Source organism: Oryx dammah, unplaced genomic scaffold (assembly GCF_014754425.2).
Source record: "Oryx dammah isolate SB20612 unplaced genomic scaffold, SCBI_Odam_1.1 HiC_scaffold_22, whole genome shotgun sequence".
Classification (NCBI taxonomy): Eukaryota; Metazoa; Chordata; class Mammalia; order Artiodactyla; family Bovidae; genus Oryx; species Oryx dammah.
In genome coordinates, this window is record NW_024070206.1 from 26,990,377 (window position 1) to 27,006,591 (window position 16,215).

At 38.4% G+C, this 16,215-nt stretch overlaps 1 protein-coding gene across 2 annotated transcripts in view; it reads left to right on the forward strand.

The window, feature by feature from the left end:
• The window catches only part of GREB1L (GREB1 like retinoic acid receptor coactivator), a 122,138-nt gene that overhangs the window by 24,712 nt on the left and 81,211 nt on the right, over positions 1-16,215 (forward strand). For both annotated transcript variants that reach the window (XM_040264709.1, XM_040264710.1), the window contains 2 exons: positions 5,723-5,899; positions 7,929-8,051. In XM_040264709.1, the coding sequence (XP_040120643.1) occupies positions 5,723-5,899; positions 7,929-8,051 (300 nt within the window). The remainder of the gene's footprint in view (positions 1-5,722; positions 5,900-7,928; positions 8,052-16,215) is intronic.

A 16,215-nucleotide genomic window follows, 5' to 3' on the forward strand; every position in this document is an offset into this window, starting at 1 on the left:
TATTTTATATTAGCAGTTTGTATCTGTTAATCCCTTACACCTATCATGCCCCCTCCTTCCCTTTATCCGCTGATAAGCGCTAGTTTTCTATACCTGTGAGTCTTTTTGTTTTGCTGTATCATTCATTTGTATTATTTTTGGATTCACAGATAAGTGACATCATACAGTTTTTTTCTTCTATCTGACCTATTTCACTAAGCATAATACCCTCTAAGGTCATTGATGTTTCTATAGATGGCAGAATTTCATTCTTTTTTATGACTGAGTAATCTTCCATTGTGTGTGCATGTGTCTGTGTGTATACATGTGTGTATGTATACATATATATTAAGGCCACTACATACAAACCTTCAAGTCGCAGGCTTTCAAAGATGTGAATGTATATTTGCATGTCCAGTCATGTAAGGTGTGAGTGAAATTGCAGCTTGCCCTCCATCTCCTATTGCTGACAGTCCTTCAGCTCTGCCATCTCCCACCTCTTCTCCCTCCTCTAGTCAGTAACTCTTCTTGCCTGTTCACTGGATGCCAGCCCCTGTATGCCAGCAATACATATAGTATTATATATAATACTGTGCAATAGTACAGTATCAATACAGTACTATTGCACTTTTTCAAGATACTGTACCATAGGATTAAAAATGTTTTGTTTATTTTTTGTGTTTGTCTTTCATGTATTATTTGTGTGAAAAGTATTATAAACCTATTACAGTATAGTACCATATAGCCAACTGTGTTAGTTGGGTACCTAGGCTAACTCTGTTGGGTTTTTTAATAAGTTGGACTTATGAATAATACATTATTGGAATGGAACTCGTTTGTATGTTATATATGTATCACATATATATATATCCACAGGATATATATATGATGTATTATGTATATGTATATATATATATATATATATATACATACCACATATTCTTTATCCATTTTTCTGTTGATGGATACTTATGTTGCTTCCATATCTTGGCTATTGTAAACAACGTTGCTATGAACTTCAAGGTGCGTGTATCTTTCAATTTAGTGTTTTCATTCTTTGGCTTTATACCCAGCACTGAAGTTACTGAATTATATAGCAGTTCTGGTTTAAGTTTTTAAAGGAACCTCTATTACTCTTTTCCATAATGACTGCACCAGTTCCTTTTCCACCAAAAGTGTACAAGGGTTTTCTTCTCTTCACATGCTTTCCAGCATTTGTTATTTGTACACTTTCTGATGATAGCCATTCTGACAGGTGCGAAATGATATCATTGTTGTAGATTTGCATTTCTCTAATAACCATCAGTGTTAAGCATCTCTTCCTGTGCCTGTTAGCCATCTATATGTGTTCTTTGCAAAAACGTTTATTCATGTTTTCTGCCCACTTTTTGATTGAGTGGTTTGTTTTTTCGATACTGAGTTGTAGAGCTGTTTGTGTATTTTGTATACTAACCCGTTTGTGGTGATATCATTTGCAAATATTTTCTCCCATTCCATAGGCTGTCTTTTCATTTTGTGTATGGTTTCCTTTGCTGTGCGAAGTCTAGGAGTATACAGATCAGAATCTTGAGTCAGAAAATGATCCTGCACATGCTTTGTAAAGTTTCCTTAAACTATAGTTCAAAGCCTGCTCTTGATTCATAGAAAAACAAGTGATAATTTTCATTTTCATGGGCTTTAATTTTTTTTAATATCCATTTTTTTTCTTTTAGTGAAATTGAGCAGATAGTTTAATATAGATACCTAATGGTAAAGTTTCTTCAGTTTGGTTCAGTCGCTCAGTCATGTCCGACTCTTTGCGACGCTATGAACCGCAGCATGCCAGGCCTCCCTGTCCATCACCAACTCCTGGAGTTCACCCAAACTCATGTCCATCGAGTCAGTGATGCCATCCAACCATCTCATCCTCTGTCGTCCCCTTCTCCTCCTGCCCTCAATCTTTCCCAGCATCAGGGTCTTTTCAAATGAGTCAGCTCTTCGCATCAGGTGGCCAAAGTATTGGAGTTTCAGCTTCAACATCAGTCCTTCCAGTAAACACCCAGGACTGATCTTTAGGATGAACTGGTTGGATCTCCTGTAAAGTTTGTACATTGGACTAAATTAGCAAAGAAGATCCAAGTATTCTTTTGTTCATTTATTCATTCAACAGTGTTTTTTGCTAAAAATCACATTAGGCTATAATATGTGAGCACAAGAAAGATAAGACATGGTCTTTTCCATCACAGAGCTAAGAACCTAGTTGGTTCTGGAAGAACAACTTTTTGTTGTTGGAAACCTTTTTAGCACTTTAGAAACATCAAAGTTTTATCAAATGGGACAGTGAATATGTGTTTCTGATTACAAACATAGAAAAATCTCTTATAATGCCTTTTTACTCAATGCCTTTTCTTCATGACTAGAGGGATCCTCTCAGAATGTCATGGAAGAACACAGAAAAGACCATCAGAATAATAGATTTTATAATCCTTTGTAATCAGGAATATGAAACCAAAGGCTTTGGAATTAGTACTGGGTTTAAATCCCAGATTTGCTACTTAGCACTTTAAGAACTTGAGCAAGCTACTTATTTTCTTGAAGTCTCAGATTCGCCATTTATTGATATGTAAAGAAACCGATTATGCCTACCCTGCAGGGTTATAATGATCGAAGGGGTGAAGTTTATAAGGTACCCAATAGCAGTGTCTGGCACATACTTGCTCTTTAATTGGTAATTATTCTGCCATTCTATCATATTTATTAAATACCCTTATAGACATGGGACTTTGTTTAATAATTTTTTATTAACCACTACTCCAAGTGAAAGTGTAGTGCCACAAAACGGTAAAAGTTCTCATAGAAAGGCACAATGAGATTTTTATATGTTCATTACTCTATTGTGGAAAAGTTAATACTCATCCAACATTTCTTACTTAAGATGAATGATTTTAGTATACATTATAATATAGTGGGGGGAATTCCCTGGCAGTCCAGTGGTTAGGGCTTTACACACTCACTGCTGAGGGCCCACGTTCAGTTCCTGGTCAGGGGATTAGTACCCACAAGCCATGTGGCACAGCAAAAAAAAATAATAATTATAAAAATAAAAAATTTTAAAGATTTAGTGGGAAATTTTTTAAAAACTTAAAATACTCTGTAATCCTTGTGGACTCCAATACCAATTTGTCTAAATTTTTATATAGATTATGCAGATTCCAAAGACTATGGGGAAATTGATTTCAAAATAAATTGATCCACTTGGCGGTGCATATGCTCCACATCTGCCATGCAATTGAAAGATCTGATTGCTGGAAAAACTAGAAACGTAATTTCGCTGAAAGAGACATTATTTTTTTGTGATAGTGACAGCATGAACTTTAAGCAGATAAAATCTGTCTTGAATCAAAGTTAATATGGAAACCATACAGAGTTTTAAAAATGGACTATAGCATTCTTACTCGTTTATATTGCTAATTCTCATCATTAGTAGGAAGTTTCTCTTCTTTGAAGATTATCCAGATCCCTTGCTTTCTTCCTCCTTACATTCTTTTGGTTTTCATCTCAGGAAACAGGTAGAGGAAAAGAGGTAAACTCTAATCCCAATAATTTTTAAATTCCAATTCTCGCATTAATCTTTTATGAACTACTTGGCTTGGACCTTTGAGATAAGCCTCATTGTTGACACTGGTTTTATTTCAGCTGAAGATTCTTCTATTTATTGTGTTTGAGTATGTTGCATCTGTCTCATAGGTCAGCCAATTTTCCATCAAAGGATAATGATCACATCAGAAAGCAGGGTCCCTGGAGGCCGTGGTTTTGTCTTCCTTGTTCAGTGCTAAAACCTGGTACCCAAGATAGTGCCAGCACATAGCAAAGTACATATATTTGTTGGATGGATGGATGGACAGGTAGATAGATGCATGGATTAGTGGGTCTATACATGGCTACGTGGATGGATGAATGGTTAGATGGATGGTTGACTTTAGGAATTTGGTGAATGAGGCAACCATTGACATCTTTATTCTTTTGTTCTACAACTGCAAGGTATTAGACAAATAGCTAAATGCCCTCGAATGCAGTCCATCTCTGAATAAGTTTTAAATAATTTATGAAATTATGTTAATATTTATATCTCTATAAGTGATGGTAATAAACTAATTATGTAGAATTACTAATATTATGTAACTGACGGGAGGTTGTGACTATCTTTCATTCACTGCTGGTTTTCCAGTGTTTAGCACAATGCCTGGCATACAGGTAGGTGCTCAAATAATCATTGAATAAATAATAATATGTTGGACTGCCCATTTCTAAGTGTTCTGAATTGATTGTCAGCATTCTGAGATTGGGACATTATAAGATAGTCTGTCTTGAATCCCGTGGTCCTTCTCTTCTCTTCTTATATCAGTCAGTTCAGTCACTCAGTCGTGTCCGACTCTTTGTGACCCCATGGACTACAGCACGCCAGGTCTCCTTGTCCATCACCAACTCCTGGAGTTTACTCAAACTTAAGTCAGTCCATTAAGTCAGTGATGCCATCCAACTATCTCATCCTCTGTCATCCTCTTCTCCCACCTTCAACCTTTCCCAGCATCAGGATCTTTTCAAATGAGTCAGTTCTCGCATCAGGTGGTCAAAGTATTGGAGTTTCAGCTTCAATATCAGTCCTTCCAATGAACACCCAGAACTGATCTCCTTTAGGATGGACTGGTTGGGTCTCCTTGAATAGAGAGGAATTGGGAATCTCAGGAAACTTGTGCCAAAAAGTACAGCGGATCTCATAGAAACTAGGATGTGAACAATGCCCTGAGTTTATACATCTCTGTTCGTACTCTCCTATCTGGAGACCAGCTCCTCTTCACGATTCCAGTTTGCTCTCTCCCACACCCTAGCTGGCATAGCCCTGACTTGGGTTCAAATTGTACAAAACTTTACATATCCAGGGTCTGGTATCATCTGACCGATTCTTTTTGTATTTATTTCAGAATTCCAGGAGAGAGACTGACTGTCCAAGATGGGGTCAGATAATGGTCCACAGTCTAATCAGCTGTGGCTGTGGCGTCAAGTCCACATGGTGGGTAGGATGGAGAACCAGGGCCAGTAGGTTAAGAAGGAAATGTGGGGCTTCCCTGGTGGCTCAGTGGTAAAGAATCCACTTGCTAGTGCAGGAGACATGGGTTCTGTCCCTGAGCCGGGAAGATCCCACATGCTGTGGAGCGGCTAAGCCTGTGTGCTCCCCTATTGAGCCTGTGCTCCAGAGCCCAGGAGCCGCAACTACTGAAGGCTGTGCACCCAGAGCCCGTGCTCCATGACAAGAGAAACCACTGCAGTGAGGAGCCTGCGCACCACAGCTAGAGAGTAGCCCCTGCTCACCGCAAGTGGAGAAAACCCTGGGCAGCAACAGAGACCCAGCGCAGCCAAAAACCAATAAAATTTTAAAAAAAGAAGGGAATTTGTAAGGAGGAAATAATAGGTATCTCTAGGTCCAAACTTTTTCATATTTTTGTGTCAGCTATATAAATTCTATCCTGTGATATTATCCATTCTATTCCCTTAATCATTATCCCTTTAGAGCATTTTAAAATTATTTCATCTTTCACTGTTACAACTGCTAAATTTTTTGCACCTATTTTTTTTCCTTTGAATTATTTCCTTGAAATTAGGAAGTTAACAGGCCAAAGAGTGAGTATTTCTATCCTTTTGAATATAAAATTTAAGTATTATAACAACATGCAAGGCCACCAGTAACTGTTTCTCGTCATTTCAGGGTTTTCTGGAAACTGTATCGGCTGTGGAGAAAGAGGATTTCGGTATTTCACGGAATTTTCCAACCACATAAACTTGAAGCTCACCACCCAGCCAAAGAAGCAGAAGCACTTAAAGTACTACCTAGTCAGAAGCTCCCAGGGTGTGCTGTCGAAGGGACCTCTTATCTGCTGGAAAGGTAGCGTCAGCTTCTGGGGGTGGGAAGGGAATTGTGAATGTTAGGATATTGACAAGGGACCTGTGACCCATACGGGGTTCAGAATCCAGGTGTGCAATAGATAAATACCCCAAGTTCAGAAGACTATGCCAAAATGTAAAGCCCCTGGCAGGTTATTTGACTAGCTTCATTTTTTTTTTTTTTTTGGCTGCTTCATGTACCCTGTGGGATCTTAGTTCCCTAATCAGGGGAACTCTGCAGTGGAAGCAGATCCTTAACCACTGAACGTCCAGGGAAGTCCCTTGATTTGCTGCTTTTCATTTTTAATAGAAACTATTTAAATTTCTCATTGTATTTATCTCTTGGGGTGTGGAATACATCTCTCTAGGGGGCAGGGAATGGGCTCTTCCTAGCTCTTCTGGCATTTAGTGTGCATGCCTGCTCAGTTGCTCGAGTTGTGTCCGACTCATTGCAACCCCATGGACTGCAGCACAGCAGGCTTTCCTGTCCTCCACTATCTCCCAGAGTTTGCTCAAATTCATGTCTATTGAGTCGGTGATGCTATCTAACCATCTCATCTTCTGGTGCCCCCTTTTCCTTTTGCCTTCAGTCTTTCCCAGCATCAGGGTCTTTTCCAGTGTGTCAGCTCTTTGCATCAGGTGGCCAAAGTATTGAAGCTTCAGCTTCAGCATCAGTCCTTCCAATGAATATTCAGGGCTGATTTCTTTTAGAATGTATGGGCTTAATCTCCTTACTGTCCAAGGGACTCTCAAGAGTCTTCTCCAATACCACAGTCCAACAGCATCAGTTCTTTGGTGCTCAGCTTTCTTTATAGTCCAACTCTCACATCCATACATGACTAAAACCATAACTTTGACTATACAGACCTTTGTCGGCGAAGTGACGACACTTTGTGTTGATATAAAGTGATGACTATTTTATGGTTGCATAAAGTATCTTTAAATTCTTATTTAGTGCTCAGTTACAATTCATCTTTCTGGTAAAGAATTAACCTTTTTGAAATAGTTTGTGACACACTGGAACCTCACACTTATAGCCATTGCTATTTTGGAACTGTATTTATGTATATAATGTCAAATACATGTTTGTATACAATATACCTAACATGGAGATATCCTTTTCAGCCAAAATATAGTAGCTCTTCAAGGAAGGTCACAGCATAGAAGATTGCAGAAAACTGCACCTACCTTTTGCATGTCTCCAATAAACTTGGAAGCTCTCTAAAGGACCCACTATAATTAACTTTGTCATTTATAACCATTTATATTCCTTTTTCACCTGCTACCTTTAAATACTAATACGGTACACCATATAGTATAAATTGTTTGGAAGTTATAGCCACACAGGTAGTCACAATATTTGCTATCTACCTGAATCAGTGCAAAGTATTATTAAAATACTACACCAAAGCCCAATTAATATTGTCTCATTTAAAATGAAGTTTAGTGTTGCACAATCAGTAATTACTTTGAATAATATCTGCCAGTTTCTTTTAATAAGAACTGAGAATAGTAAGAATTTGAAAATTTCTCATTTTTCTCCTCTGCTTACAAATTTTTCTTTGCTTCTGTTTCTGAACATAAATTAAGGTTGAAGGGAGTCTAGGAGGCTCCAAATCTAGGTTACTATTCTGCACTGAAATCGGTCCCAGACAGGAGATTAACTGGTGCTTGAAAGCTTACTGAGTTTTTATAAATTATTGATAATTTAACCTCAGTCTTACCCATAAAACTAGCATGATTATATTGGTTATGAGTAATTTTTCTCCTGGAAACTAGTCTTTGCATAACAAAAGTCAAACTGTTCTAGGGAACAAAATCATCTCTTTCTTTTCCAAACATGGCCCTAGGAAGACAAATTATGTCACCAGCTTGACGTTCTGTTGGAGTCAGGACTGGGGAAGGGGGATCTCTTAAAGAAAGTGGCTGCCCCTTGAGGAGCAGGAGTTTATTTTAGAGATTTTGTGGATTGTGGCTCCATCACTTGTTTTAACAGAATATTGTTCTCTACGATTCTTATTCCTTCCTAGAATGTAGAAGCCGACAATCCTCTACCACTTGCCACTCCATTAAACCAAACTCTTCAGTGTCATCAACTGTGACCCCAGAAAACGGTACAACAAATGGATACAAATCAGGATTCATTCAGACAGGTAACGGGTTATTTTCTTTCGCAGTTTCAAACAGCAGATGTATATTTATTGAGGCATTTTAAACTTACAGTTGGCTGATTTGAACAGAGATTTTTTTTTTTAATAGAGGTTTTACTTGAGTTACTATTCGAATTAGAACTCAGCATTGAGATGGGTCAGTCTGTGGGTGACCAGGACCCCAAATCCCAAACAGCACTGCCAATGCCAGGCAAGGCAAGGAGACAGGAACTAACAGTTGGTAGAGAATTTAGCTCAAGCTTAGGACCTGTGTCTAGAGGAGTCTGACAGGAGGTAGTGAGTAGAAATACAGCCATGAGAGAAGTTTGAGTCATAACTATGAGGTGGCATTTATTGAGGACATTCTCATGAAGACTAGGGTGCTAGGGTAGGGCTCTAACTAGGCTTGCTGAACATTATATTGAGTATTACAAACCAACCTGGATACAAACTAAAATCCCAAAGCTGGACTGAAGATCACAATGGAAGAATCTAGGATCTAGTTTCAGGTAATACAAGATTGCAGCTTGGTTACAAATAACCAGATAAAATCTTAGGACCTGAAGCCATGTTACAGTATCAGAGCAGGGTCAACAGAATGGCTGATCTGATAACTGAGCAGATAAGCCACTAGTCTAAAACTTCTGAGAATTCCTCTAGTGTGAAGGCCTGCACTCAGGTCAGGATAATACTCCAGGGGGACTTAATGTTTCTAGGTGGCCGCAGGGCTGGAGGGCTGTAACTGAAGAGATCCCTGAAGATAGTATTTGAGAAAAATTTTCAGAACCAGCCTAGGTTGTATCTTAGGCAAGAAGAAAAGTATTTCAAAAGTATGAGAGAATTTTTTTTCAGTTCACTTGTATTTTGGAAAGTATTATTTTACCCACAAACCTCATAGCATATGTGTTCTGCCAGAGTTCACTCAACCACAACAAATTGGAAAAAAGGCTGTCTTTCTTCATTGCACTACTTGGCATTTCTCTTCCAAATGTATATGAAATTTTGATGAGCTGGTAAATCGTTTCCACTTATTTTCAAGGTGGAAGTGATTATTAGAATATATTAGTAACAGTTGCAGTGATAATGAAGATGACTTTATTTGGGGACATTTTTTGCTATGTATCTGGATTCAGCAAAAACCATTTCATCCTGGATTTTAAGTCTAGCCTTTAAACTGTCCAAGAGATTTATATAAAGGCTGTCATTTAAGAGAGAAGAGAATATTCTAAATTCTCATTTAGAATAAATGAGAGAACATCACGTCATTAGGTATTCAAGTAAGAAAAAAGTTGGCATTTGGCTCTTGGCACTGAAATATTAGCTTTTGTTACAATGATGTCTCCTACAATTTTAGTAATTTGATTCTGAAGTATATTTTCTGCCATTAGAACTTGGGTCTAAGGAAATGCAATTTTAATACTACAGCATTAGTGGTGAATACTTACTTCATTCCAACAGAAACTTACTGTGTGTTTATTATATTCCCAGACCCTTGTCAGATGCTATAAGGCAGGGTTCCAGTACTTGATTGTTGGCTCCAATGATTTAAAAAGCACTCAAATAAGGGATAAAAGCAATAAAACATGTTACCTTTCATAAGGGAGAGGTGAATATGTATAAATAACTAGTCATACCTGAAAATAATGAAAAGATACTGAAATGTTAATAATAAATAGTGAAATGTTAATTAGCATTTTAATTATGCAGAAATATATTTTGAAAATGAAAATTGCTCCAAATAGAGGAATTCAAGATTCAGGCTTTATTTAGCAAAGGCTCCTTTAGTTTTCACAACTGACTTACAGTGAACACAAGTGACCAAGTGCCATGTCAATATTCTTGTGTATCCCTTGTTGAGGGGAGAATGGTAATTTGACCATGAAATTAGCTATTAATTTTAGGTGCAATCCAGAGAATTTAATAGAAGATGGTGCCTTTAAGAGTAAAACTTTGTGTCTAAAACTTTCTTCTTGACAAATAATATTTATGGAGTCTTCAACAATAATTTTTTTCAATGTATTTTGAAAGTAATAGATTGTAAGAATTTTATACTAGCCTATATTTTCATTTCAAACATTAAGCGTATGCAGCATCTCCTTAGCTGATAGAGATTTACCCTCCTGTAGGAGATTGCCTTCTTAATCTGCAATCAATGACTGCCTGTAATCAGCATTTCTTAGCCAGAAATGTAAGCATACATTTTAGCAAAATATTTGCTAAAGCACACAAATAAGGAAAGTATTTGAAGATGGGATTAATTTACTATTTACACAGCTTTGTCTTTCATTCCAACTGCTGAGCTCTGGACATTCTGTTCTGGCTGGCTTGCTGCTTTATCTTTTGGATATTTTCTTTCAACATATTTGTGTCATTGATAATTCAAATTTTAGCTAACAATCCTGGTAAAATATTTTATGGTTTTGACTGAAGGTGGCTACATAGTTACTACCTGTATTGTACACACTTACTGCACACACACACACACGTATGTGTTTTGTGTTTAATAAGGACAGGAATTCAAAATAAGATCCTAGAAGCTGTGTCGTGCAGCCAGAAATAAAGAGGAAGAGAAAAAAAGAATAGATTAAAAAAATCTTTGCCTAACACAAAATTTTCCATATTTTTTCCTTAAAGTTTTATTGTTTTATCTCTCACATTAGTCATTTTGAGTTAATTTTTGTGTGTCATGTGAGTTGAGCATCTAAGTTCACCTGTTCACATGTGGATATCCAATTGCTCCAGCATCACCAGTTAAACAGATGTCTTTTTGTCAGTGAATTTCACTTATCAATAATCAATTGATTATAAATAAAAGGATTTATTTCTGGGCAAATTGATAAAATGGACCTCCTCAAAATTCAAAGCTTTTACACTTCAAAAGACAGTATTAAGGAAATGAAAAGATAAGTGATAAACTAGAAAAAGATACTTGAAAAACACATATTTAATAAAGGATTTGTATCCAGAATTTATGAAGAACTCTTACAACTCAGTAACAAGCTTACAGTCCAATCAAAACATGGGGAAAAGATTTGGAACAGACATTTCTTCAGAGAACATATACAAATAGCTAATAATCACATGAAAAGATGCTCAGCATTAGTCATTAGGGAAATACAAATCAAAACTGTAATGAGATATTAATATTAATATTACCCCCATCTACCCAGGAGAAATAAGGACATGTTCTTGCAAAAACTTGCACACAAATGTTCATATAGCAGCTTTGTTCATTCAGTCGAAAACTGGAGACAAGCTAAATGTCAATCAACTCATGAACGAATAGACAACATTGTGTATCCATAAAATAGAATATCATTCAACAATAATAAAGAGCAAGCTACTGATACCTGCTATCGTATATCATGAATGAACTTCAAAAACACTGTGCTAAGTGAAAGAAACTAGTCAAAAGAGACCATGTATTATATGGTTTCATTTATATGAAATGTTCAGAAAAGGCAAATTACTAGAGATAGGAAATAGATTAGTGGTTGCCTGGGGCAAGGAGGGAATGAAAATTAACTGAAAGTAGGCATGAGGTTTCCTGTTGGGGGATGGAAATGTTCTAAAACTGGTTTATGGTGATGGTGGCACCACTTGGTCAAGTTACTAGAAATCACTGAACTATCCACTTGAATTGAGTAAGCTTTATGATAGTTAAGATATCCCTCAGTAAAGCTGGGGAGGGGAGATTAAAAAGCTGCTCTAAAGACAAAGGTGAAATCATTTGGAGTGGCAACATTTCTCCCTTGGTTGAATCCAGTCTAATTTACTGAGTGTTTTCTAAAGAATGAGCACTGTTTCTGACCAAACAGTAAACTGCACAGGGCTTGGAGTCTGAGTCCTGGTGTTCAAATACTGTCCCCGATGTTTATTGGTTGAGGCTTGGGAGACGCCACTCAGTTGTTGTGTCTGGATTTTCTCATTTGTAAAACTGAAAATAACAATACCTATTTTGCAACTAAGGATTAACTCAGCCTTGCTATTGTACTTGTGAGCCAAAACCACAATAACCACGATGGTGTGATCACTCACCTAGAGCCAGACATCCTGGAATGTGAAGTCAAGTGGGCCTTAGGAAACATCACTACAAACAAAGCTAGTGGAGGTGACGGAATTCCAGGTGAGCTATTTCAAATCCTAAAAGATGATGCTGTGAAAGTGCTGCACTCAGTGTGAGCAAATCTGGAAAACTCAGCAGTGGCCACAGGACTGGAAAAGGTCAGTTTTCATTCCAATCCCAAAGAAAGGCAATGCCAAAGAATGTTCAAACTACCGCACAATTGGACTCATCTCACACACTAGCAAAGTAATGCCCAAAATTCTCCAAGCCAGGCTTCCACAGTACATGAACCATGAACTTCCAGATGTTCAAGCTGGATTTAGAAAAGGCAGAGGAATCAGAGATCAAATTGCCAACATCTGCTGGATCCTTGAAGAAACAAGAGAATTCCAGAAAAACATCTACTTTTACTTTATGGACTATGCTAAAGCCTTTGACTGTGTGGATCACAACAAACTGTGGAAAGTTCTGAAAGAGATGGGAATACCAGACCACCTGACCTGCCTCCTGAAAAATCTATATGCAGGTCAGGAAGTAACAGTTAGAACTGGACATGAAACTACAGACTGGTTTCAAATCGGGAAAGGAGTACGTCAAGGCTGTATATTGTCACCCTGCTTATTTAACTTATATGAGAAGTACATCATGTGAAATACCAGGCTGGATGAAGCACAAGCTGCAATCAAGATTGCCAGGAGAAATATAATAGCCTCAGATATGCAGATGATACCACCCTTATGGCAGAAAGCGAAGAACTAGAGTCTCTTGAAGAAAGGAAAGTGGAAAAGTTGGCTTAAAACTCAACATTCAGAAAACTAAGATCATGGCATCTGGTGTCATCACTCCATGGCAAATAGATGGGGAAACAATGGAAACAGTGAGAGATTTTATTTTGGGGGGCTCCCAAATCACTGCAGATGGTGACTGCAGCCATGAAATTAAAAGACACTTGCTCCTTGTAGGAAAAGCTATGAGCAACCTAGACAGCATATTAAAAAGCAGAGACATTATTTTGCCAGCAAGGGTCCATCTAGTCAAAGCTATAGGGCTTCCCTGGTGGCTCAGATGGTAAAGCATTTGCCTGCAATGCGGGAGACCCAGCTTTGATCCCTGGGTCGGGAAGATCCCCTGGAGAAGGAAATGGCAACCCACTCTAGTATTCTTGCCTGGAAAATCTCGTGGATGGAGCCTGGTAGGCTACAGTCCATGGAGTCGCAAAGAGTCAGACACGACTGAGCGACTTCACTTCACTTCACTTCAGTCAAAGCTATGGTTTTTCCAGTAGTCATGTATGGATGTGAGAGTTAGACTATAAAGAAAGCTAAGTGCTGAAGAATTGATGCTTTTGAACTGTAATGTTGGAGAAGACTCTTGAGAGTCCCTTGGACTGCAAGGAGTTCCAAACAGTCAATCCTACAGGAAATCAGTCCTGAATATTCATTGGAAGGACTGACGGTGAAGCTGAAACTCCAATACTTTGGCCACCTGTTGTGAAGAACCGACTCACTGGAAAAGACCCTGATGCTGGGAAAGATTGAAGGCGGGAGGAGAAGGGGATGACAGAGGATGAGATGGTTGGATGGCATCATTGATGTGATGGACGTGAGTTTGAGTAGACTCTGGGAGTTGGTGATGGACAGGGAAGCCTGGCATGTCGCAGTCCATGGGGTCACAGAGTTCGAACTACTGAGCGACTAAACTGAACTGAACTGTGTGCCATTCTCCCAATTATGATTTATTAACTATCTATATTCTTTTTAAAATAATTTTTATTTCTGTATTTTTTGGCTTACGCTGGGTCTTCGTTACTGCAAGAGGGCTTTCTCTGGTTGTGGTGAGTGGGGGCTGCTCTCTTGCTGTGGTGTGTGGCCTTCTCATTGCAATGGCTTCTCTTGTTGCGGAGCACGGGAGCTGTGGCGCATGGGCTTAGTTGCTCTGCGGCATGTGGAGTCTTCCTGGACCAGAGGTGGAACCCCTGTCCTCTGCATTGGAAGGTGGATCTTAACCACTGGACCACCAGAGAAGTCCTCATATATTTTTTTATATGCTAGAAACTGTAGGCTCATTTTATTTGTCCCTCTACACCCTAGTAACTGGCAGATGCCTGGAAATAAATATTTTTGAATTCCATTTTTATTTAAATTAGCATTTGTGAGATTGTTAATTTGCTCATGTGTACTCTTTTTCCAACTGAAGATGGTATGCTCATCTACCATGAGAAGGAAAAATTAGCTTGTAAGCTGGGATAGAGATGGGCCACCTAAGCTCTGCCCCTGGGACCAATAGTGTCATTTTTAAGAAGATGCTAAAGTAAAAATTAAAAATAAATAAATAAATTAAAAAAAAAAAAAAAGAAGATGCTATTAGGCCGGACCTGATATGAATCTATGACTGTCTTAGGCCCTGGATACATTTGCCTAAAGTATTTAAAGTTCTGTTTTATGGCTGCGGTGGTATTAATATAAAGGTGAATATGCATGAGTGCCATGTGTGTGTCAAGTCACTTCAGTTGTATCTGACTCTTTGCGACCCTGTGGACTGTAGCCCGCCAGGCTCCTCTGTCCATGGAATTCTTCAGGCAAGAATTCTGCAGTGGGTTGCCATGTCATCCTCCAGGGGAATCTTCCCGACCCAGGGATCAAATTGCAACTCTTATATCTCCTGCATTGGCAGGTGAGTTCTTTACCACTAGCGCCACCTGGGAAGCCCCAAAGATGAATATATTAACATTAAATGTTAAGACACTTTCTCTGACCAAAAGTTCATCTTTTTCTTCTAATTTTAAAAGAAATTAAAACATTCTCATGAACACCTAAAAATGTTAATGGACCTGAGGCACTGTGCCTTCTCTGCCTAGTGGAGAAGGTAGCCCTGTTTTTGGAGACGAATGCACAGTCCATGAAACGGGGTTTTCCTTTAGATAAGCAACTGATGGCTCAAAGTAATGTAAACCCCTTACTGTCTTATGCTTGTGTATTAAACTGATAAGGACAGATACTACACTTAATCTTAGCCAAAAGTCTGCGAAGTGATTATGCTTCTGTATTAAAGAAGTCAGAACAATAACAAATGAAAGGACTAGCCCTGTCATATATCAACCTCATGAAGCTTTCCTAATAAAGACAGCATGGAGTTGGTGCAGGGATAGACAAAGAGCAGCAAAACAGATTAGAAAGTCCCCAAACAGATTCCTAGGACATGTGGGTGTTTCCTACTTAACAGAGTGACTTGCAGATCAGCAGAACCTTTCCATTCAACAAATGATGCTCAGAAGTTAGGTATCCCATGTGGAAAAAAAATGAAACTGGACCCCTGTTGTCCTCTATCCACAAAAATCAATTCCGGGTCGCTGAAGAATCTAAATGCAGCAAGCAGAAGTGTCAAGCTTTAAGGAGATATTGTAGATATCTTAAATGAAGAGACCAAAAGTGCTGTATCATTTAAGCGTACCTTTCCTCTTTCAATTTGTCTGTTAGCCACTAAACTTCCTTAAGGTCAGACTAAGCAAAGTTCCTCTTGCAGGTTTTTCTAAGCTTAGTTCCTCATGAATATTCAAATTATCCCTTTACCAAAACACAGTCTCCTTTTTTCACATGTGGTGGAACCCTTGGGCTGGCATATCTGCCCACTCCTAACTAGATACCAGGAACACATGGGCTTTCCATGAGCAGGGATTGTATCTTTGCCTTCTTCCCCTATTCTATCCCCAGAGCCTGGCATCATATCTGGCCTCCTGAAGTGGCTCAATAAATATCCAAAGAGGGAATGCTTCTCAATAAACATCCAAAGAGTGAATGGGAGGGAGAGTGAAGAAAGTCAACGACCAAACTCCTCTGAGACAGGACTGTAGTGCTTTTGAGACTCCTGCTCACAAAAAAGAAAATGAAACTCTTTAGCAAGTATAAGGAGGAATGGTGCACTTTGTAGAAATAAAGAAACTGCAAATCATGACAATGAAAAGTTATATTAACCACAATATCCCATCTTAAGTGATAATATACAGTGCTGGCAAGCATATAATAAGACTGAAAATCTCAGGCTGATGGAGGTAGACAGAATTATGACTTCTTTTTTATGTATAATTTTTTGTGTGGCTGTGCT